The sequence below is a fragment of the Sylvia atricapilla genome, chromosome 1 (assembly GCF_009819655.1).
Source record: "Sylvia atricapilla isolate bSylAtr1 chromosome 1, bSylAtr1.pri, whole genome shotgun sequence".
NCBI lineage: Eukaryota > Metazoa > Chordata > Aves > Passeriformes > Sylviidae > Sylvia > Sylvia atricapilla.
The window spans coordinates 41,114,208-41,138,868 of NC_089140.1; the positions used below are offsets into that span (position 1 = coordinate 41,114,208).

At 41.5% G+C, this 24,661-nt stretch overlaps 1 protein-coding gene across 1 annotated transcript in view; it reads left to right on the plus strand.

The window, feature by feature from the left end:
* Positions 1-24,661, plus strand: part of TGFBR2 (transforming growth factor beta receptor 2) — a 60,016-nt gene that overhangs the window by 23,345 nt on the left and 12,010 nt on the right. Inside the window, exons 2-4 of the mRNA XM_066320237.1 lie at positions 4,565-4,736; positions 6,361-6,551; positions 19,767-20,566. Of these exons, the coding sequence (XP_066176334.1) occupies positions 4,565-4,736; positions 6,361-6,551; positions 19,767-20,566 (1,163 nt within the window). The remainder of the gene's footprint in view (positions 1-4,564; positions 4,737-6,360; positions 6,552-19,766; positions 20,567-24,661) is intronic.

A 24,661-nucleotide genomic window follows, 5' to 3' on the forward strand; every position in this document is an offset into this window, starting at 1 on the left:
AAAAATAAGAGAAAAATAAACTACAACGTTAGGTGTTAATACAAGTTACATATCTACAGACAACAGATGCAAACAACTTCAGGCCAAGTCAATAGGCTTTGGGTGAGGTGTCCTGTTTATGATGTCCCAAGAAATCATAAATAAAGATGTGAACCATAGAAGAGAAGTGATGTTCTGCCAGCCTGGCTCCATCAGAATGCATGGAGGGGACATTTCTAATGTGTCTGCTCTAGTGTCTCTTCCATAACGTCCAGCTCATCCGTTGACTTGCACGTTCCATGCATTTTAACCACGGTAGCTGAACTGTTTGGCTGAAACTTTCATAGCCAAGGAACCACAGTCTTTTATTTAGAGGCCTCTCCATGGACAAAGAAACAAGGAAAGCTAGAATTAGGCTTCCTGCAGAAGTCAAAATAAGAAAACTAACATTAGACAGTGGATGGCAAATTCAAATTTTAGGAGACAAGCACGCATTTTAAGATGGCTTCATTCACCTGTGTAAATCTGTGACTTTTTCATTATATCCACTTTTTTCATGCAAAATCAAAGGTTGCTTCTGTTCACAGTGTTCAAGTGACTTTGGTTGTCTTAACAGGAGAAAATCTTGAGGAGCTGGCTCGTGTGGTATGAATTGTGCAGCAGGATAGTCAAATATTTTTAGAAATGAGCATTTAAGTGACTACAAGGAGAGGGGCAGTCTGCTGGTCCTGAACCACTCCTTACTTATGAGTCCCTCAGCGAGTGAGTGAATACGCTTTCCTAGGGAAGAATCCTACCAATTTGTTATTCTGTAGGCAGGACTTTGTTGATTAAAGATAGGTGTGAGTTCATGTGACTTGGAAGAAGACCCATCTTTTCAGGATTTCTAAGTCCTCAGAGTCTAGTAGCAGGCTGTGATCAAAGAGTGATGTCAAAGTTCCTATCTAACTCCAGATTTCCTCTCAGGCCATCTGCAGGATGTGGTTTCAGCATCAGATAGAAAAAGTCAAACTTGGCTTTAGTTTGGAACTAGATGGGTTATCACAGTGGACAAGGCCAAGGAGTAATAACAAACAACACACCAACACCTGCTAGAGCATTATGACAGTCCTAGGGAAAGTAAACTGCAGTCTCACTTATAACCAAATGTTGAAGTAGGGAATAAAATTTGTTCACCTAGGCACTTTAGACAGTTTTTTGAACTGCCAGAGGCATGAATAAAGAGTCACTGATCTGTCAGCCTCTTTTAGAAGAATTTCAGGGAGAAAATACAAGGGTAGTCAGTTCTGGAAGTCCTAAAATCCCATTAACTTTTGACAGTAATTAAATGTGATCAGAAGTTACCTGGTCCTAGCTGCCCAATCTTTTGCTATTGTTGCTAGTGATTAAACAAATGCCTACCTTAGAAGGTTTGTGACCTTACAGAGGATTGCTGCTTTCCAGTTGGGTTTTTGTTTTGTTTTGTTTTTTGTTGTTTTGGTTTTTTTTGTTTGTTTGTTTGTTTTTAAATCAAGTAGTTTGGTTTGGATATCCCTCCTTGGAAGAGGGCCAAACACATTTACTTTCATCCATTTGTTCCAGTGGGTGAGCCTTGGAAGAACCTGGCACAACCAGGAATGGCATAGGAACCAAACCCTTTCTCTCAACAAACACAATGTGCTTGAAACGCTTAGTACCTAAGGACCCACCTTCATATGGCTTTTGGCTCCAGTGCTGTGGGCGCTGGAGGGAACTGAATTGAGTTTATGGCAGAGGCATCCATCGTGCCACAGCTGCCATGTGAGCTCAGAGCTGAAAGCAGCATAGATGCAGCTGAAGTCTTTGCAGTTTGAGCAGCAGATGCCTTTCCCCTGTGCTCAGTTGTGAGGTGCTTGGCACCCTGCTGCGGGTTTCCTGTGTACATTTGGGTGAGTCACTTCACCTCTCCCTCAGTATTTGTCTCTATTTTCATTTCAGGCTTTTAGAACCATGGATTGGGGTTTTTTTCTGGGTAGAGGGACAGTCCCTCAGTATCAGGTTGGTTTGATCATTACGGCAACCTAGATAAGTTGTGACAGCTATTAGTTTCTCTTCAGCATGAGGTAAGAGACGCACTCCAGAAGAGATGTACAATTTGCTGTAATGAGGATTATGTTAACATGAATTTCGTAGAACAATGCATTCAAGACCTTCTGAGTTCCTACCACACCTACTTCAATGAGGATTTGTTCCTCTACATGGTTGTTGCAACACACAATTAAGAACAAGAAATGTTTACCCGGGGCTTAAAATTCTGCCAGCCCATAATATACTGCCAGCATTCTCACCCATTTAAGTGCTCCCGGGGTTGCAAATGGGGTATCACACTTCCCTTGGAAGAGAAAAGGAGCGACGGTTATTTTAACGAAGTTTGATAGTAAATGTGACAGTGCTGTGTCAAGCTTTGGTGGCAACCTACACTTGATTATTTTCTGCATAGAGGACAAGGTGAGACGGAACTGTCAGAGACACCCTCATGTTGAGTCATGAGGTTCAGAAAGGAACTCCTTGCACTCTAAACCCCTTTTGCAAGGGGTTTGCAGGTGTGGCTGGATCCAGACCTAGTTTCAGGCTAGGAACTTAGGTCTAAAGGGTTATTTGTGCTCAAGCAGTCCTTCATCTCACTTAGCTAAGATTTCAACGTTTCAACATGCTTATTACCCTTTCACTTACTGAGTATTTGATGCTATAAGGATTCTCTCAACCTCAAGGGGGAACCTCAAGAGGCAAGGGGAGATCCTGGCATGCAGCCCACTTCTGTGCAGGAGAGCTCAGCAGACCCTGGGCTGTTCCCTATTTATGGAGTAAGATGATTGACTTATAGTAGTATTTGCATGCCAGCTGTATTTTGGTTGGCGCATGCTCAACTGACCCTCAGCTGTTAAGTTTTATGGCCCTCAGCTATTGTGTTGTTATCTGTCTTCCCAGAGTCCAGCTTTAAGCCAGGTGCAGCCCTCCCAACCACCACTGTTAGGTCTTGCTTAAGCCAAAAGGAGGGGGGAGCACGCTGCCACACCCAGTGAGCTCATCCTAACCATCCCCTCTGTGTTGCATCTTCTTCTGTACCATAAAACCATTGGAGGTTTTGCCACAGATTATAGCAGCTGTTAGATCAGAAACCTTAGGTCAGTACTAGAGCATGCTAGTGATGAGAGAGATGTGTGATTTGGATGAAAAGAGAAGACTTTTCTCTCAGCCCCTCACATTGGTTCAGAAATCCATTGAAAATGTTAGCAAGAGGCCCTTTTATTTCCTCCTGGAAAAATCATGTATATTTATTTCCTGTAATAAAATAGTCTAATGGTAGTAAAGACTGAAGTTCTAGAAGGAAAAAATTGATTTCTCAGCTAATTGAGTAGAGAGGGGGAAATTATAAATCCCCCGTTGCCTATTACAGGTTGACTAGCAACGTTTGGCCACAGAAAGCAGTATGAACACAGTTTTAACATGCAGGTGGCTACAAGAGAAGGGCTGTGCTGCATGTAAGCCCAGTATCTCCTCGAAGTGGTTCACCCTACTTTTCCAATTACATTGCAAAGTGAGTGAGACTGAAACTGTTGTTGTCTGCTCCACTTCAGATAGCTGCATGTTTGTTTTAGCTTTAGAAGGAAGTTTGTGTCAGCGTTTTCTGTTCCTTATAGTTACACTGTCTTTTCAAAATAGTTTTTTGAGCTAAAAGTATGTTTCCTGAAGTTCAAACACTGGCACAAAAAATTAATTCTTTCCTTACTGCTGCCACACTGAAGCAGATGGTGAGTACTAAGACTCGGAACCAGTAAGCATGTAATGATTCAATTTCTGGGTGCAGAAAAGTAGGCGTTGGGGCAAAGCAGACAAGCACAAGACAGACTGCCATTGCAAGTTAGTTTGAGTTCAAGTCCCCTGCACTCAGCCCAGTTAGACTCCTGCAGTAGATCATATGAACTGCACAGATGCCCTACTGCATTTCTAGCTTGAGTTTCACCCACAACCTCTGGCAGACCATCTACCTTGAGCTCAAAGTCTGTTCCAGCTCTGTGGTTTTTATGTGTGAACAGTAATCAGCTTAGGGATGACACCTAGGTTATGCCTTAGGCCAGTAAAGACGAAGTTGCAAAATTCATCCTGATCCATGTTGTCATTATATCATCATTATGTCACACGCTAATGTGCATTCTCACTATGGAACCCACAGTTACTGTGGCACACAGACCACAACACAGTGTTGTACATGGGGCACAGATAACACTGCCTGTGAGTAATACAAATGGGTGAGTGCACAGGGGCTATTTCAATGCAAACTGATCTTGGGAGATGCACGGTTCTGCAAATTACAGAGCAACTTTTGCTCCCTCTGAAGTCGGTAGAAGTTCATTTTGCTTTCCAAATTCACTTTGATTAACCTGGTCTTGACATCGTGGCACTTTCCTTGTTGTAAAGAAAATTGGTAGCTGTGAAAGATCAAAGATTTTCTAATTTAAGGTAGGAGGAAATGTTTGCTGCTGATGAAAACCTTATCTTCGTAATAAGCAATAATGCAATCTGATCATCTACCGTTATTGAGTTTCCTTTTTTTTCTTTCCTTAAGCTGAATTTACATCACCTGTAGACAGAAATAAGGAAAGTGGACTGAAAATGTCAAACCTATGCAAATTTTGTGATATTAAAGTAACAACCTGCTCAAACCAGCATCAGTGCAAGAGCAACTGCAACATCACTTCTATCTGTGAGAAGAGTAGTGAAGTCTGTGTTGCTATATGGTAAGTTAAATCTTCATACAGGTGGGGACAGGAGCACGCCCTCGTTCATCATTGCTTTGTACTTTCCTCAATTGCTCTGATATTCTGAATGTCCCTGCTACCTCACCAGGCTTTGCCCTCCCGCTTCCTACTCATATCTCTTCATCGCACACCAAGAGTTGCTTGAGGTTAACAATTCTGATATGAAATGTTCTGGGGACTTTTTTTTCTTCTAGAACAGTTCTGTTCCAGCTTAAGCTGTTATTGGAAAAGAGGCATGGTTTTGTGCAAGCCATTAGCTGTACCCACCCACAGCACTAAAGAGCAGAAACAGATTTGAGGCTGAAGAGGGGATTGGACTGATAGTTGCTGAGCAAAGACAATTCTCTCCCAGGTTTCAAGGCAACTAGATCATGTAGATTTATCACAAGAGGCTTATTGCCATATGTAAGTAGAAATACTTCCTCTTAATGGGAGCAAACTTCTGTGTAGGTAGAGACTTTGATGTAGGCGTGATACTTTTTATATAGCCTATGTCTAGGTTCGAAGAAATCAAGAGTTTATAAAAATGAGTTGTAATACTTTTTTAGGATTTATTGGCTTTAAGCTTGTGTTCCCATCTAAAACTTAGGCTTCCCTTGCCCTTCCACATATGGGAATCCAGTCCTACCAAAGAAAGCCAGAAACACTCCTAATGAGTTAATAACTGGGCTAAAGGAACAGAACTGAGTGTTTGCAGCATTGCTGTTGATTTAGTAAAATAATTAGAACCACTTACAGAGGGACATAACTAATTCATGTGCTGAGGGATTGGTAGAGTCCATTGACTTGAAATGTTGAGCATAATTGGAAGTAGGCATTTCAGTTCAGGATCAGTCCAGGGTGCTTTTCTATATTTGTTCTGTGCAAGTGATAGGCATCTGTTATTGCCATAAAAAGGTACAATTTAAAATACATTTTGGATTTTTCTTGGCCTTTTATCTAAAAGGCAAGTAAGTTGAGAACTCTGAAGTGCTTTTTGCCTTCAAGTCTTTTGTCAATGAAATTTAATCTGTGGACCAGGTCCAGGTTATCAGCTGTAAATATTTCCCTGACTGTGAGGCAACTCTAACTTGCTTCAGTTTTTATGATTGGTATTTTGGTGGGGTTTTTTTGATTGGTTTGGGGGGGTTTTATATATAACTCCTTCAGTGCACAAACTGTGCTGATTGTAGGCTTCAAAAGCAAAATTAAAAGACCAGCTCACTAGAAATGCCTCAGATTTTGGGGAAATAATTCCGTTTTTATCGTAATTTCCCACAGATTTTTAATGTCTGCTCAGTGACCACAAAAACCAAAAATATGTTCTGAAGTTCACAGCAGTTCATTGAGCGTTAGCTTGAATAATTCTAAGTGAGATTTTCAGAGAAACTCTTGTGAGCTTAGTGGTAATATGATACAGGAATAGCTATGCCATTGTACAAATGTGAGGATCCCAAATGGTGCCAAATTTACCCCATTCAGGAAAGACAGAGAAAAACATACAATGCTCTTTAAAATGCTATTTATATTCTCAAAAGAGGCAAATATTGGGCAGGCGCAGTCCTGTCTGCTCCCTTTATAAAATATTCCTTTTTTGATTGAGTTTTCTCCTTTTCATTTTTAGGAGACAGAATGATGAAAATGTGACATTAGAAACAATATGCCACGACCCCCAGGAAACACTGTATGGTCACTTTTTGGATGACTATAAATCAGAGCAGTGCTTGATGAGGGAGAAGAAGGATGATGGGGGATTGATGTTCATGTGTTCCTGCACAGGTGAAGAATGCAATGATATGCTCATTTTTACATCAGGTAGGTTTAATAATTTACCTTGCATTCCTACATTCCTTGCAAGTAATATTAACTGTGTTAATATTAATAGTGTTATAACGATGTCCTTTGGAATTGCATTTTTTGGGGGAGAACTTCTAATGGCAGGTGCTATTTTGGTCTTTTTTGAATCTTGCAAAATCACGACCTTTATTCTCTCTGTTCTGAGGATACTTCTTCCTGCCAGGCTGTCCTCATTTTGAAATCTCATACTCAGCTGAAGATATTGCACTTAAAAGCTGATGGAAAATGAAAGCAAGGTGTTTATAGTTGTTCTTTTGACACACCAAAATGCAACACATGCTGATTACAGTATAAAATCTAAACTAAAGGCAAATGCTGTTTTTAAGGTCCTACCTCTTCTGTATTGCCATAGTGTGTTACCTGCATATAGAGATGTTATTGGTAATCTGATAGGATGTGAATTTTAAGTCAGCTTCTCTGGTGTAACTGACCATCCGCAGCTCTCCTGTGGTGTGTGTGAAGAAGCTAGGTTCCTTCTCTGGGGAATATGTTCCCTCACACTACTATGGGACAAGGAAGTGTACATGAGTTCAGTTAAACTAGAGAAATGTGAGTACAGACCAAGCTACAAGTGCATGATATTCTTGGTTTGGAAAGACATGTGTCTGCCTGGGAAAGCTGGAGCTTCCCTTGGAATGGAGAAGGTAAACCCCCTCCCCCCAAATTATTATAATTTTACAATTAGGGCCTTTCAGACAAAGACTTAAGAATAGGAATAACAGTTCTTTACTAGGAAAATTAAAAATACAAATGTAGTAGTACAAAAAACCAAGCAAAGTAACAAACAAGCAAAAAAATCCTAGAAACGCTGACAGAGTCAGAATACAGCCTGACACCCTGTTGGTCAGGGTGTTGGTAGCAGTCCAAATAAGTTCTCCTGGAGTGACAGATGTGGTTTTGTTGGAGTAGAGATGATCCAGTAGAAGGGTCCAGTCTTCCTCTAGGAAATGCATTAGAAACAGGCTGTCCTGCAGTTCTGAATCCCAGGTTTTATCCAGGTAGAAATGCTCCTCCCACTGGGTGGAGGGATGGTGTAATTTTATCAGGCATGCAGTGAGCCTTAATGGCCCATTAACAGCAGATATCCCCTGAGGGAGGATGGGTGTAGAAGGGATAAAGAAACACTGCCCCACCTGGTTTTAACAGCTGGCCCATCCACAGAAAGACACCAGCCCCCTCCCCCCCGGAGTTGTGAGGAGTGGGTTATACAAGAGATAAAGAAAACACCTCCCCAACCAGTTTCAACAGATGGCAAATAGAATACACATTTTTGGTTACATATTGTAACCCAAGACAGTAAGCCATCCCCATTCTCCTTCATGAGCTCTAATAGAGGCCAGTGCACACACAGTGAAGGCAGTGCAGGTGTGTGCAGTACTGGTGGACTTCATGCTGCACACACAGGGTGTGTACACACCCCTTGTGCTTTATTTTGTCCAACCTGCTGTCATTCTTTTACTGAGACAAAGTTAGGTTTTTCACAGGCAAGAGTGAGGTCTCCTACGGAGAAAGGTGTGTTCACAGACTTCTTAAGGGGTGTGGCACATCATACTTATCCTCATTACCCATAAGTGCCTCAGAAAAGGGTATAATTAGGTCCTTGTTACATGAGATAACAAAGGTTTGGGATGTTGTTTCCACTCCTGGGAACCATGGTGTGTGACTGCACTGAGGTGAACAACTGTGGGCAATTGTAGCTCTCACTTCCTAACCTCCAAGAAGGCCAACCAGTTTAGGTCACAGAACCACGCCAAATTAGCCAAGAGCAAGCTAGCAAGTTTTTGCTTCCCTTGGCCCAGGCTATCCATATCTGGTGCTTCCTTTCATCCCTGTCTTCCTCCTCCCCTCCCCATGCTTGATTTGAAACCAGACAACCTGAGTGCTGATCCATGGTTGTGTGACCAACCCTTACTTGGGTGATCTTTAAAGGATTTGGAGTATATACTTGTATTGATATGAGCACAGGTGGTAGACCCAGGACCTAATTCTAACAGATTGCCTTGTTTTATTGAAGAGAATATGTTCCCAGAGAAGAGATCTTACTCTGTGTCAGCAGTCTAGTGTTTTTGTACAACATGAACCACACCCTTGTGGATTTTGGCTAAATTGATATGAATTAGCCACATTATAGCTGTTTCTCCTGGAGCTATGTAGCTGAATGCAGTCACTGAGAAATGTGTGGTTTTGGTGTGTATGGTTATGAAAACCATTCCAGAAATTCAGCACCAAGAGCCTTCATTCCTATCAACTCTGCAGCTCAGTCATACTTCCAGATCAACCTAAAAGGAGACGTAGAAATTTAAAGCCAGTCTTTTTACCCAAATTCCTTTCAGTCTTCTGGCAGGAGCCTTTCCTTCTAGGTCACGTGCTGTAAGCACTTCAGGTGACTCATGAAAGCCATGTGCTGCATTTGTATAAGTGAACAACTACAGATAAAAGTTAAAATCATGTAAAACTTCACTTTGTAGCATTTCCAGTTCATTCACAAACATAGGCATTAACTCCAGTCCGGAGCAGGGAGAACTGAGGCTTTGTCATTCCTTTTTTATTGTTGTGGATTAGTGTTTCTTTTAAATGAAAACAGCCCCTTTGGGTTGCTTGCCTGGTTAGCCATGGCAGGAAGACAAACGATTTTTACAGTATCAGACATGCGGTTTCCTGTCTGTGTTTAACTTTGAGCAGAACATCACAGCCAGCTGGTCCATGGCTCCTCCAGACAACTAGATAATAGCCTGTAATAATTTTGCCTTTGGAATGACTGTCATCCAGATCTATTTTGTACATTGTTCTTGCAGGTTTTTTTTTTTTTTTCTCTAGATTTCTTGTACACCAGAACAAGAAATTTTTGCAGTGGTTTTGCACATTCTATAGTTTTAGAGAGTAAGACAAGCTACTCTACAAAAGCCTGATCAAACAATGATTTTAATAATTTATTAGCAGAAACTGAGATAAGAAAGATTACATTTTTTTCACCTGTTAATCACAGCGTTTCTTTTCAAGCTATTGCTATAAATTACTAGTGTTTTACCTCTTCTTCCTGTATTCACACTTAAGACAGACCAGATTTTATTTATTTCTGGTGTTTCTGAGGTAAGAAAGAAAATCCTGGGTAAGGCAACAAGTTCTAATTTCCACCAAATGTTAGTCACTAAATTCCAGTGATTCACAGCTGAGCTGTTAGTGCTTATGGAAGAAATGGTTTATAGCACTACTGGCTTGCATGAGTCTTGACTGTGAAGGGCAAACTTCCTGACTCCATTTTTAAACACAAGCATCTAAAGGTTTTTGGGTATTGAAGGTGTTGTGACTCACTCAAGAGTAATTTTAGAAATGTTTGAAGTAGTTACATCAAAATCAAATGCCTGTCTATTGTATAGATTTTCATTTAAATTGCCAGTCTGCAAGATAAGCAAGACACAGTCAAACATGTGCCTAAACATGCCTGTAGTTCTGCTGTGTCAGGGGCCTGACCCTGATTCAGATCCCTGGCATTCCAGGCCACAGGCAGCTGGAGGAAAATACTGAATGCAGAATCACTCCAGATAATGTTCTGTAGTTCTTGGAGAAATAACATACAGGAGACAGGTAACCATTGTAAATCTGACTACTTCGTGTTTATTTTTTTAATCCTTCTCTTTTTTTTTTGCCAAGCAAAGTTGTGGGTGACTGGCAAGCAGCTTACACCCCTGTGGTGGAAAAATGCTTCTCACAGCAAATCTCAATGCCAGTGTGTTGTAATTATTATTTATTCAGAAGTCTAATGTTAGTGTTACCAGAAGGCAAAGCCAGGGAGCAAAACCACTGGAAAAGATTAGCCAGAATCAGGGGTAAAAAGGCCTTGGGGTAGCTAGAAATTGATTGGGTGGCAGACAAAGGCCTGGTCCTTCTGGCATGGAAAAAATGAGCGCAGGACTAGACTTATGAGCGTTTCTTGCTCCCTGATGTCTGGTTGTGTCTGGCGGATCTTCTGCACCTTGCTTTACCTTCTTCTGTTTGATCTGCTGTGGTGAATCAGGTCTGTCTGTGGTTGTTTGCACATCCTCCCATGGTGTTTGGGCAGCTTTGTTCCTCAGCTTTCCCTTCACCATATCTCCCAAACATTACAGCAAGCATGACAACTGGCTAACAAAACTGGGTTTTATTAACAATACCAAGTTCTTTGACTGAAGTCAAGCCTTGTTTACCCTGAGGGACCAAGCAGGACTGTGCCCTTTCCAGCCCCACAGCTGACCCGTTCTCCATGGACAGAGATGACCAAGTACTCACTGTAAACAAGAAAATGGGATTCCTGCATGTTACTTAGTGCGCAAGCTACCTGCCTGCTGTGCCATGCAACTCCTTCCCCTTGTGCAGCTCATTTAGACGCAGTCATTCAGCAATATCCGAACCAGCAGGTGAGACTGCAAACAAGAAAACAAATCCTTTAAATAGTGTTGTCAATATATATGCAGTTGTTATCCTGGGCATCAAACTTAAATCCAGGCAAGGGTGCAGAGAACTCAAATGTTGGAACCAGAGTTTCAACACAGCTCTGTTTTGTTTATAGTTGTTTCATTCTAATAACTTACATGGTGTTAATTTTTTATCCTCACCTGTCTCTTGCCATGCTATGCAGATCTCCATGCAGCTTGCACACAATGCGTCTGTGGGATTGTTTAGGTAGACTGTGTTTAGTGCCCACCTACTGCAAGATGAAGTCATTTTTTGGGCATTCCCACCACACCCAAATATGGGAGAAACCTTTAACAGCAATTCTGAACCATCCAGACAGTTGCCTTGAAAGACTAAAACCTCAGTGATAGAGATGACTTGACAGGTCAGCAAGAGTTTATGAGAATAATGAAGCTGACTGGGGAAGCGTGTCAACAGAGGAAGGGTGTTGTGCTGCTAAAAACCTCACACTGATCATGGTTTTACAGAGTTGGCTAATTGAGAATGTAAGAGACCGTGCCTATTTGATTAATCAATTGTGGCTGAGTCATTTGGCTGAATGAATTACAGCCTGTGGATTTGCAGTGTGTCAAGTGCTGTGATTGCTCACTGTGTACAGTTGTTACCTGGGAGAGCTGGTGAACCTGAACCACCACAAGCATGCCTGTGCGATGCCTTGTCTTGTGCCCAGACTGCAGGAGATGTGGATAATGTTTCAAAGTGTCCTTAACTTTGTATCTCTCGTTTGTCTCTAACATTTTGTCCCTGTCTTTTCCTTTCTTTTCTCTCCTCTTCCTCTCCTTACTAGAGTCAAAGTGTTAGTGTTTTACTTGACTACATAGGAGGATCTCAGACTTAAGAACAGACTTAAGATCTGTGCACAAACAGTCACCAGTCCATAAATACTTATGTGATGAGTTGTCCGGTGCTCAAGGAACATCAGAAGGGAGATGATTACAGCTGGACTGCTTCCAAGTGAATTTTAACAAAGGCTTTCATTAATCTCTTTTTCTGTTATCCAACTAACATGTTCAGAAGGTAACTGTCTTCCAGCTGCCCCATAAAAGAGGTCAGTAACATTACATAACATTGCACAGAGCCTCTCACTGCTTGTATATTGGCTTTGTTCTCTGTGTTTCCTCTAAGGTATTTGCAGGCACTAGAGTCCCACCCAGTGCCTGCAGCTGTGTGCAACCAAAGGAGAGGCTGTCTGATGCTGAACATCTGATTCACTTAATGGGATAGAAAGGAAATAGAATGAAAAGACACTAAAGAAGCCAAAATTTTGTTTTGCTCTGTAGTATTTATATTGTTTGCTTCTTAGGAAAATAACCATGCTCAGTTACAGATTTGTGTAAAAACAAACTAGGCAGTGCTCTTCCAGTCTGGTTGGCATATTTGTTACAATTTGCATCACTTGAGAGCTTAATAAGTATGGGAATGTGGCCAACCTTTTATCAGGTTGTCATGGAAGAGATTTTAATAATTACAGACAGAAACAAACTGTAACCAACACTGGCAACATAATATTTTGGGAAAGGTTGGAGGGGTGAAACTCAGGCTGAGAATAAAAATAGTGGTTAATGTGTGGCATCTGTTGAAACATATTGAAACTGGAGAGATTGATTTGTTCCAGAAATCCACCAGCAAACAGCAGCAGACACCCAAGCTCTATAACTGAGCCACGTATCACAGAAACTAAGTCACATCATGTAAAGTTAAAATTTGTTGGCTTTTATATTGCTGAGTAGGAAAGCTTGGCTACAAAAGTCAAAGTGTGTGAGAGATGCCATGTACACACAGTGAAGGGGCCTATTAGAATGGGAGAGATAAGGAGGGAATGCATTAGGGGGGTGGAAGACGTTAAGCAAATGGGTGCTGTGCCAGCAAACTAAGGAATTACACTTTCTAGCCAGCAGTGAGGGAATAAAAGCAGCAACAAACTATTTGTTCTGTCTTAGAGCTTAAGAGTTTCTTAAACCTCCTGGGTGCTGAACAGCATACTTGGCAATCAATTGAAAAATGAAATTCTGCTTACAATAGATGAAATATCCATTAGGTCATTGCGCTGCCCTGCCTTTTTGCTGAAGTAAGCCACCCAGAGGCAATCAAATTGCCTGCTTCCCACCCCTGTGACTAAGATACAGCCATTCCCATCAGGTGACAGATACATGTGCATGACTCTTCCAACATGTAACTCATGTAACTGGGTCATGTAACGGGATTTTCCCTGGGCGTTACAGGGATGTCTTGAGCCCTGATCCTCTAGGTAGTCGTGTGCCAAGGCCAAAGCTGCAGGCCCACAGGGGAGAGCAGCAGTGGGTGTGCCACTGATCTTCAAAATAGCTCATATTTACCACCTTTCAGGAAAAGAGGTAAGTGGTGGTACTGGACACAGAGAGCACTTTGTCTGGCACTGAGTCTGGTTTGCCAGCCATTTGTTGACTGCAGAGCAACATTTAGGCAATCAAATACCCAAAAGAACAGGTGAATGAGTCCCATACCTTTAAGTAAACCCTTAGGGGCACAAAGTGCTGGAACCTGCGCTTAGGTCACAGCAACCCCATAGAATGCTGCAGGCTGAAGGAAGAGTGCTGGCAGGAAAGCTGAGGGGGAAAAGGACCTGGGGGTGTTGGTCAACAGTGGCTGAACTTGAGCTAGCAGTGAGAGCATATGGCCAAGAGGGCCCATGGCATCCTGGCCTGTTTCAGAACGAGTGGAGCCAGCACAACCAGTGCAGTGATTATCCCCTGAACTCAGCACTGGTGAGGGCACGTCAAATCCTGTGGGCCCCTCACTGCAAGAAGAAAGACATTGAGGTGCTGGAGTGTGTCCAGAGAAGGGCAGCAACGCTGGGAGGGGGTCTGGAGCACAAGTCCTGTGAAGAGTGTCTAAGGGAGTTGGGTTGTCCAGCCAAGAGAAAAGGAGTTTAAGAGGAGACCTTTTTTTGCTTTCTACTACTAACTGAAAGGAGGTTGTGGCAAGATGGGGGTCAACATCTTGCCCCAAGTAAGAAGCAATGGAACAAGAGGAAATGGCCTCCAGTTGTACAAGGGAGGTTTAGATTGGACAGTTGGGAAAATTTCTTCACCAAAAGGGTTGTTAAGTGCTGGAACATGTTCTCCAAGGAAGTGGTTGAATAACCATCCCTGGAGGTATTTAAAAGACCTGTAGATGTGGCACTTAGACATGGTTTAGTGGTGGACTTGGCAGTGCTGGGTTTACAGCTGGACTTGATGATCTTAGAGATCTTTTCCAACCTAAACAATTCCATGATTCTATAGCTGGCCAGGCAGATCTGCCAACTACCGGAGGTAGTGCCTCTCCAGGAGAGAGATATTGGATACTCTGGTAATATCCATTTCAGACTAAAAGATGAAGACATACAACTCAAGCACAACTTATTTGCCTTGACAGACTTGGTTTACCTAGTCCAAAAAAAGCTCCTGTCAAATACAGGAACTTGTTGAAAGAATTCAACCTTCAGGAAAGTCTGCAAGAAATGCCAGGGATTTCTTTCTACTGGATAGTAAGATAGAGCCTACTCTGGTTTTAAAATCTAGTTGGTTCAGCATAGAGCTGAGGGAGGAGTGGAACTGATTTCCTGCACAACAAAACTGTTAAATTGAAAAAAAAAATCATCTCCAGTGAGTATGAAAAATTAAAATGGTTCCAAGAAGCTATCATGATAAAAAAATGCAGGTTAATTTGACGTGCGACATTTGAATTTGATTATTACCAAGTGTTTTGTGTCAAGATCAACCATTTTTCTAAAGAAACACCCTCCACCCAGAGTAAAAAAGCTCCCCACCCCTCATCTGCAAACTCCTCCAAAAAAAATGCCTGTAAAACTCACAGAAGTTTTTAAAAGTTTGACCAACTTTCAGACCACTTTTGTCCTCAAGATAGGGGTTACAGGGAAAGGTATAGGAGTGTCAGAAGTAGAGGTTCTGTCTTGAAAATCAGTATTTCCCACTGAAAAATGTTTTGCTGAAGATTTCCAAACCATTTTAATTCTGAAAAGGGCAAAATCAGAAAGGTACATGAGACACTGAGCTACAGAATTTCATTTCCACTTCAGTATTCTTCAGTTGAGATAAACTAAATTACTCCAAACAGCTGCTCAGAGTAAATTTAATTTCACTGAAAGTGAAGCATTTTATGGAGCTAGTTTTCATCCAGAAAGTACTAAAGAGATGAGCAGGCTTTTCTGTATATTTTTTCCCTAGTGCCTTGCTCAGAAATCCCTATACATGCAAGGTTCAAACTCCCATTTTGTGAAAAGCTCTCCCTTGATTCAAACAGAGCAGGTCTTGAACTTGAAGCTCCTGTGCCCCACCCACACCAGTCCACTCACTGCTGGGGATTCAGCACTCACATACATCTCTTGCCAAATTGCAACATTTGAACAGAAATTCTGTTCAAGCAAAGGCATTCAAGAAGTGTTGGTTTTCATTCCAGTGAGGAATTAAAATCAAACTTTGAAACCTCAGAATTTCTACAAAATGGAGTTTTCCTGCAGTCAGCTCAAAGGGCTGCTTTGTGTCTTGGCATCTTGCAAAATAACCAGATCAGAGTTCTGTGTCTGGGGCCATGTTTTGTGACTTGGTGTTTCTGGGAATTTTTAAGATGCTGCACAAGCTTGCAATACATCAGTGTCGATATATTTAACTCGAGTTCTGCTAATATCAAATATATTCTTTCTCTGCTGTGTGGCTTTGACTAGCAGTTGAATAGGCAGCAGCTTTAGAGCTCACAGGAGCAGCAGACAGCAAGGAAATAGTTCTGTCAGTACTGGCTGGGCATTCTGCTGCCCTGCCATTCAAGTGTGTGTCCTCATTTCATTGCCATTGTTTTCCTTATTCCTTCCAAAGTTCAGTGACACTAAAGTTGTATCAAAGGCGTAAAAACCGACCTAAAGAATTTGCAAGCTCTTGTGCTTGCAAACAGGGCTGAACAGGGGCTGTACAGTGTTTCCATTTTCCTTGGCACCTGAGCACTATTCCCTCAAGGCATAGGTAGTGTTAAGGGTTATGCAGATGGTTTGTGCTTAGTTTAAACCGCATACAGGAAGCTTTCTTTTAGCTCAACTTCTCTATTGTTACACTATATTAATAGGCTCTTTTGAAGCTTAAGAAAGGACTGATCCACCCAAATAATAGTTCTGGGTGGGGAAAGTTATTTAGGAGCACGTTTGCAAAACGTGAAAGGCTGTTTCGTTTAACCATTTCCTTGCCCGCCTGTGCAGCCAGGTTTTGCTCATTCCAATGCTCAGAAAGAGGAAGCTGCACTCCCATTTTTTAAATTGTGAAGTTTCAGTCATAGGTATTTATTTATAAGTGAGCATATTTATTCTTAGATTCCTGTAGTCAAGCCATAAAATGTTGGCTAGCCACTATGCAAACATCCAGCTATGCTCTGAATTTTGATCCTGTCCTGATTTTGCACGCAGATTTTGCAGGGAAGTACCCCATCCTTAGTTTGTGCTGGAATGGCTGATTTGATTCTGCTCATGCCATCAAGGAAAATCGAAGGAAGTTCCAGAAGTGTCTTGCTGGGGCCACACCTCAGTGCCACCAGCTCTTTGCTCCTGCTATCCCCTTTAATTCTCCTGTCAGGCAGCTTGGTCCCCTCCTAAGCTTAGAGCTCAGCCTTGTCAGTCCTGACGCTCAGTTCTCACTGATGTGTGCTCATTCTTGCACTTCCCAAACGCTGAGTGGGATTTGCCTAGTGTCTTCAATAGTGAAAATCAGCACAGCCTTTGTCCCTGCTGCTTTAGGTGGGGTTGTGCGGCTGTGTGCTCTTCACCCTCTGCTTCTCTGCTTCCTCCAAGCGACCATGCCAAAGCAGATGTGTCACTTTGAAGCAGGGCTGCAGGATGACACAGTGCTCAGGGGGAAGTGGCCAAACTGCTCAGCTTCTGCTTTGATTAAATTGTTTTACATTCTTTTTCACGTAACATTTGCAACATCAACAGTTTTTCCCTTCTACCCAGAAATCCCCGTGCACCACAAGCAGAGCTTTCTCTTTTGCAAAAAGAGGAAGAGCTGAAGGAGCTGTGAACTCTGCTGGAGAGTTCTCAGCTATAGTTCTCAGCAAATAGTACAGCCTGGTCTAGGACATTGTAGGAATGATTGGAGATCCTCAGACAGCTAGGCATAGCAGTGGACTTTGGGCAAGATTCTCCTCAGTTATAGCTGAACATACGCCCAGCGACCTCTAACTGCTTCGACTCAGGGAGACGAATTTGAAAGACAACTAATACATCTTCTTAGGGCTTTTGTCACAGATTTTGAAAGATACTTGTATTTCAAATATCTGGTCTACATACTGCATCTCTGTGGCAAAGAAAAAGGACTTAAAGGCCCTAAAGAAACACTTTCATCTTCGTGGAAGAGTGTACCCTGTGATATAGATTATATATTACGCAGTTCTAAGAGCAGAGTCCAGACTTAAGCATGCTTTTTTGTGGTCAAGAAAAAACAAAAACAAACCCAAACCAGCAAAACAGAACTCCAAATGTTCAATAAAATTACTTTCTCTGAGTGCTACAGGTCATGGTTGTGTCACGTAGTTGTGACCTGCTTGCAGCCAAAACTCCAAAACAGCCATCCCACAATGCAGTCAATTCTCCTCCTCCAGGGTGTTTCCCAAGTTCTTAATAAAGCAGATTTTCTAGAAACAAAGAATGCACAAGGGAATAAGCAATGCAAATCTATTTACTGACAGTGACATTTGACTTTCTAAATATATTCCTCCCATAAGGGCCATAAAAACACAGTGGTTTTCTTCTTTTCTTTTTTTTCTCCCTCTTCTCCTTCTCCTCTGAAAAGCAGAAGAGTTGCCTTTAATCTGTGATGAACTTTTAGGTTATCGTTTTCATTTAAAATTCAATATTTTTAAAATTTACTAACATTTTATTGTCAAGAGAAATCACTGGAGAACAAGGATTTGTGGTTTGCATAGCTCTGGAAGGAGGGATTGCCTTAAAAATTCTTCTGCATAAATGAAGGAAATACATTCTTTGTAGGTATTGCTAGTGCATGTCACTGACCTGTGCTAGGCTGGGAATGACAGTGCTAGAAAGGCACTTCCCCTTCCTTGAAACTCTATGAGAGAGGCTAGGATTTAATTACTCCCTTACATCTGGTTGTTGAACCTTTCAAACAGAGGAAGCACATCCTGGTTCAGGATTCAAGCCTTTTTCTAAATAATAGGACTGTGCTTTTCAGATTCCCTGTCACCTGCCTTTGAATAGCTGCTGGCTCCTGCTGCTTGCCAGCTGGGTTCACAATGGAAAAGTGATTACAAGTGAAATTGGAGGGTCAGAGGCACTGCTTGTTCTAATTGTAAACTTTTTACCCTTGTCCCTTTTAGCATTGCTCACCTTTGTTTTGAAAGAGTAGGGGAAACAGAGGCTTGTGGCTAATGCAGACAGTGACAGCTTCCCTTCAGAGCTTATTAAACTTTTCCTATTCATATTGACTTATCTGGCCTGATGCACAGAGCCTGAGTCAATGATATGGCTGTAAGCTTCATGCTGCCACCACAAGCCACTTGCTTAACTGTAGTTGCAGCCCCATTTGTTTTATTCTATTCAGGTTAGGCTCCCGGGGCTCCTTCCAAACTATCCCCTCCTTCATGCAAAGGTAATACATTTTATCTGACTCAAAGGAAGAAAGAGACTGAGAGTAAATTTCCATGTGTTCAATCAAATCAGGTTCAGATATAAACTCTGCCCTCCTTTAATCTCTTCTTGGAACAAAACTCTTCCCTTTTAAACTGGTTATCTTCCCTAAAAGATACTGAACTAGAGGGTAATTTTTGGAGGGGACAGGGCAGCTCTCACCTCGAGGATAATAGTCTGTACTCTTCCCAGAACACATGCCTATTCTAGAATAGGTCCCTGTTGTTCTTTTATTCCCTATGTGTTCCACTTAGGAATATGTTGCTGTGTGCACTGCAGCAGGTATGGAGTTCAGAGTGAACACCTTTACAGCAGAAAAGCAGTGTACAGCCAGCAAGGAACTCACAGAGGAAGTTTTATGATACATAAGTCCCTGGAGGGTGGTGGTCATGGTGACTGTTCTGAGCCTGCTTCCATGCAGGTGTTTGAATTTGTTCTAGCAATGCTCACGTACATCAAAGCACAAGAATGATTTCTGTTTTTCTGGTCTGTAAGCAAGCATATGTAGTGAGCCTAAATATTTTCGTACAGTGTGTGAACTGACTTCCTGAAGATGGCTTTGCAGGAACCCTGCTAAAATACACTGCATCTGCAGTAGTAACTGAGGAGGTGGGAGTTCACAGGCTTCATTGTCTGTTTATTTATAGGAAAATTAATGTGTTCTAGTAATTAGTGGTTAAAGGAGCAGTTCTGTCAAGGATACATTGACAGATTAAGTACAGGAGACTTTGTCTATTGTATTCAGGAAAGTCAAGGTTTCATCCATTATGTATTAAAAGCCTAAGAGAAGAACAAAGCTACTAAATTACATTAGGTTCTTACTCATTCAGTTCTGACGTTTTATAAAACAAGCAAACAGGGAAGTCCTGGTAAGCAGAGGCCTACATACAAAACAACATTTTGAAGCAAGGAAGCAGTGACAAATTTTTCTTATTTGCTGTTAGTAGAGAAGATAATGTATTGCATTATGGATAAAAATTATAATTATTGACAGCCTTCTGTACATACGAAACTGTGATATAACTTCATGCACGCCATCCTTCTGTTCTTTACAGATGACCCTCATAAGCCAGAGGAGAAAGATGAAATTTCCAAAGTCACAATCATAAGTCTTGTCCCGTTACTGGTGATTTCTGTTGCTGTGATTGTTATCTTTTATGCCTACCGGACTCATAAGAAGAGGAAACTCAACAAGGCATGGGAGAAGAATGTTAAACCCAAGAAGCATAAGGACTGCAGTGATGTCTGTGCCATTATGTTAGATGATGACCGCTCAGACATCAGCTCCACCTGTGCCAACAACATCAACCACAACACAGAGCTGCTGCCCATTGAGCTGGACGTTGTTGTTGGCAAAGGAAGGTTTGCTGAAGTGTATAAAGCCAAATTGAAGCAAAACACATCAGAACAGTATGAAACTGTGGCAGTCAAGATTTTCTCCTATGAGGAATATGCTTCCTGGAAAACTGAAAAAGACATTTTTTCAGACGTAAACCTCAAGCATGAGAACATCCTCCAGTTCTTGACAGCAGAGGAGCGTAAGACAGATCTTGGCAAACAGTATTGGTTGATCACTGCCTTCCATGCCAAAGGAAACTTGCAGGAATATCTCACACGGCACATTATCAGCTGGGAGGACCTCTGGAAACTTGGCGGGTCCTTGGCCCGAGGGATTGCTCATCTGCACAGTGATCACACGCCCTGTGGTCGTCCCAAAACACCCATCGTACACAGAGACCTAAAGAGTTCCAACATCCTGGTGAAAAATGATTTAACCTGCTGTCTCTGTGACTTTGGGTTATCCCTGAGGCTGGACCCTTCCCTGTCTGTGGATGACTTGGCTAACAGTGGGCAGGTAAGTTAGAAGACTGAAGAGGGGGGCAAATAATGTCAGTTCCTGGGCTAAAAAGATTAAAAAACCTTAAGCTTCTATGGCAGCTTTACTTAAAATCATTAAAAATTTATGTGAATGTGTTTATAAACAAAGAAGCTCTGAACATTAAAGCAACAATGAGAGAAGTGCAATGTAGGTTTTGCTATGATTGGAGATCTTCATGTGTGTGTGATGCAACCATCCTCTCACTTTTACTAAGATGTATGAGCTTGTTAGCAGCTTTTCGTGGTGCTGTTGCAATGCACACACACACACAAATACAGTAAGGATCTGCTTCATGTTGTGAGGCCTTGACTCAGTTTTCATGCCTGATGGCATTACCCTTCTGTGTGACTCAACCCAATCCTGGCCTACCCCAGCATATTTTGTGTGCTCAAAAGCTGTAATCACGTAACTACTGATAGATAATAATTCTAAAATTCCAAACAAGAGACCTCTTTAATGAATGGTACATTCTCCACACACAAGAAAATACAAGGATGCAAAATAAAAATTATTGCCCTGTTGTGTTTTTTTCAACTAAGGAACATGAATAATATTCATCTACTTGACAGAGATGTCAGAGAGATGTTTATGAATGCATTGAAGACTACATACATCTTTAAATATTGTATCTTTTAATGAAAACTCACGTAGTGTAGATTCAGACCATTGTTAACCTAATTACTAATAGTTTAATCATACATATATTTATATGTGTATTTCTATATTTTTTTTTATACATCGGTCACTGAAAGCCTGTCCATTTAAACTGACTTTTACCTCACATGGAAGTAGTATTTTAGCTTAAAACATTTTCAGGGACAGATCTTCAGTCTGTAGTGCTCTGTTGAGTTCACAGGAGCTTTACTGTTTATCAAATTAAGAGATGCCTTTGAAAGTCTCTTTATTGAAAAGCAACTCTCCTGATCTCATTTTTAGAATATCTATTAACCAGAGCCAGAATTGAATGTGGAACCATATTTAAAATACCACAAACACCACTCCATTACATATAACTTCTCTCCAGCATGCTAGATTTTTTTACAGTTCAATGGAGTCATACCAGATTGTCAGTCATAAGACTGGCCCTTTATGGAGCAAGACAAGGACCCTGAAATTCATCACCCACAGACACTTTGCTTAAAGTGGACCATTATTGCAAGCTGATTTCTCTGGCATTGCTCAGAGTCACTTGGAAGTAGGAGGGTAGTGTTGATACTGCCACTTCCATAGTCCACGCCAACACTGATTACAAAGTACAGGGCTGCCCAGATCAGGTTATGGCTTTGGAGTTGATGTCCTTGGGCACTGGTGTTGAGACCAACTGTTGAGACCAGCTTAGCCTCAGTGAATCTGTTTGGGGGTGACTTAGCTGGTGTCACTCTTCTCTGTGACAAGGAGTATGAGTCAATTGATTTGACTCCACTTCAACCTCTGCCTTGTTCTTTTTGGGCACACAAGAGCAACCCACTTCAATTCCCCAACATGCCAGCTTCAGTGTTGTAGTTTTTATTAAAGAAGTCTTGCACCAATATTTACCTTATGCATAATTTCTAAAATTTACCCTTTGACTCAAACTGTTGCCATCAGGAGATTCAATTTCATAACATGTATAATGGAGCTGACCCAATTTTTAATTAAAGAAAACCTCAAGCTTTTAATGAAATAAATAAGAGTATAAGTATTTAACTCTTTTTCTGGTCATCCTTAGACACTAATATTAAAGGCAAGTTGTTGGGATTACAAAGCCATCTTCTTTCCAATCCACCCAACTACCTTCCATATCATGCAGATGTAGCCATTATTGACTACAACAGCAGGCTGGGAAACACCTTTTCCCCCATTAGAACCTTTGCAGTCTTTTGAGTTTGGTTATCCATGGTGGTTAATATTTGCAGACATTAATTAATGTGACCGTATAAATCTGGACCTTCTTCCCACTGTGTGCAAAGGGTTGGTAGGTGCCTGCAAGGCCAGCACTTCTGTACCTCAGCAGCATCAGCACTCTGGTAATAGATGGCTTCCCGTATCAGATAAAGAGAAATATCTACTGCCTCTCTGACTCATACAGCTCAGGGCATGAAACATCTCTCAACAGCTTAAAAGAAATTTAAGATTTCCAGTAAAAAAAGATTCAAATGTCACCAAAAAAATGATAATGCGAAGAGAGATGGTTCCTTACTAGAAGTTTTGGAAAATCAAGAACTGAAAGCAGACTAGTATTTGCAAAGAAGATGCATATCCAGACCCTAGAGGGGCAACCAGCTTGGAATTGGTGGAGTTTAGGTACCTAAAAATGCCTTTGAGACTCAGGAGTCACTTGTTTTCAAGATACAGAAAAAGTATCTTTGACCAAAAGACCTAATAATCTAAATGCAGATAAAAGGACATAAGCAGAATGGAATACATGATAAATTCTAAGCAGGATGGATATAAGATTGACTTGATAACATTCTTCAAGTTAGTTTTTCCCTGCAGTTTCTCCTGTGCATTTTAGTTAAAGGGCTTCATCCTCCATTGTCCTGCAGAAGTGCAGAATCATTTTCAGTGCTGCAAAGAGCATGTGAAATGCCAGACCAGAACAGAACTTTGTGGCAACTTGAGGGATCTTTGTTTGGGCATCATTAACTCTTGTTAAAATCAGCAAGGTGTGGGAGGGTGGTGGGCCATGTGCATAGGTAACCTTCTTAAGCTTTGGATGGGATCTGCTTGGGGAAGAAATCATGTGCTAGGGAGTTAATGGTGGGTAGGAACAACTGCTGCTTCAGTGTTTCCATATGTACATTTTATGTAGGGAAGGGAGTTGGTGCTCACCTCGATGGTGCTGAGACGTGGCTGTCCCAAGTAATTCTTCAGTGTATAGCTGCTATTCACATGTTTGGCCTTAAATTCATCAGTGTCAGCATAGCAGGGAACTTAACTTTGAGACTGCTCACACTGAATTTTTTTCCCGTCCTCTGTTTGTAAAGGCTTTGATCCTACAACCATTCAGATATTTTTGACACTGAGATTTTCTGCTGTTGCAAGGTCCTATGGCAATGCTATGTAAATGATCTTTTCTTCTCCTTTTGATACTTTCCACTTTTTGTGGAACATCTTCCCATTTGTCCTGAGCCTGAGGTGATAGGACATGTTTACAGAAACTTACAGGATGGGTGTCATAGGGCTCTCTCAAGACCGTACATTTGCAGTTGCAGACCGAGTAAGTGAAATGATCTTTCGCAGCCCTGCTTGCCTCTGGGCTCCGGAGTGATTGCTGTAGTGTAAACAGCTCGTTTAAATCATATGTCCTGCTGCATCACCCACTTGTGTCTGTTCATCCCTGCCATTAACCAGTCTCCAACTTGGAGCTGTCTTTGCCTGATGGAAGACTTCTGTTTGCAGTTTTTCAAGGGGGATATGTTATTTATATCCTGTGAAGAGTTTGTTATTTGAGAGCAACTGTTGAGTGATCCAAGAATTCTTCCTTAAGTACTTTCTTGTGATAAAAACAGACTTTTAAACTTCACCTTCTCTAATGCAAAATCATAATCTAGATCTCAGCAAAGCTGCTAAAGTCATTGCTGAAAATTGCTCGGTATGAATAAAGTTTATGAGAATGTATATTTTTCAAAGGGGCAGATTTTTGGTTTGGATTCAGATGTGTGGTTCTGCATTCAGTATTTGTGTGTTTGCTTTCTTCTCCCAGGCCTGCATTTACTCTCCTTTTAAGCCTACCATGAAAAGAAACAGCTAACACTGTAATATGCTGTGCAATATAATACAATGTGTCTCTTGCTCATCTAAAAGACACTTGGTCAGCAGCAATTGCTTCAGGCCCAAAGGTCAGAGTTTATCTGTGAATAGCCAAAGAGTGAGAAAACTTGTCAGAGTCAAAATTATTTGCCTAAGGAACGAAAAAGAGCTATATTTTTTCCTCACCAAGAGAGGTGCAAGTAAGTTGGTAGTCAGGACAATGCCAGATTCCCCTGGCAGCAGAAAATACAGCCTGTGCCAAGTATAGCCTGAATTTTTGGATACATGTCAAATGGCACTGTTTCTGTGAAAGCCAAAGTTGAATCATAGTGGAATCCA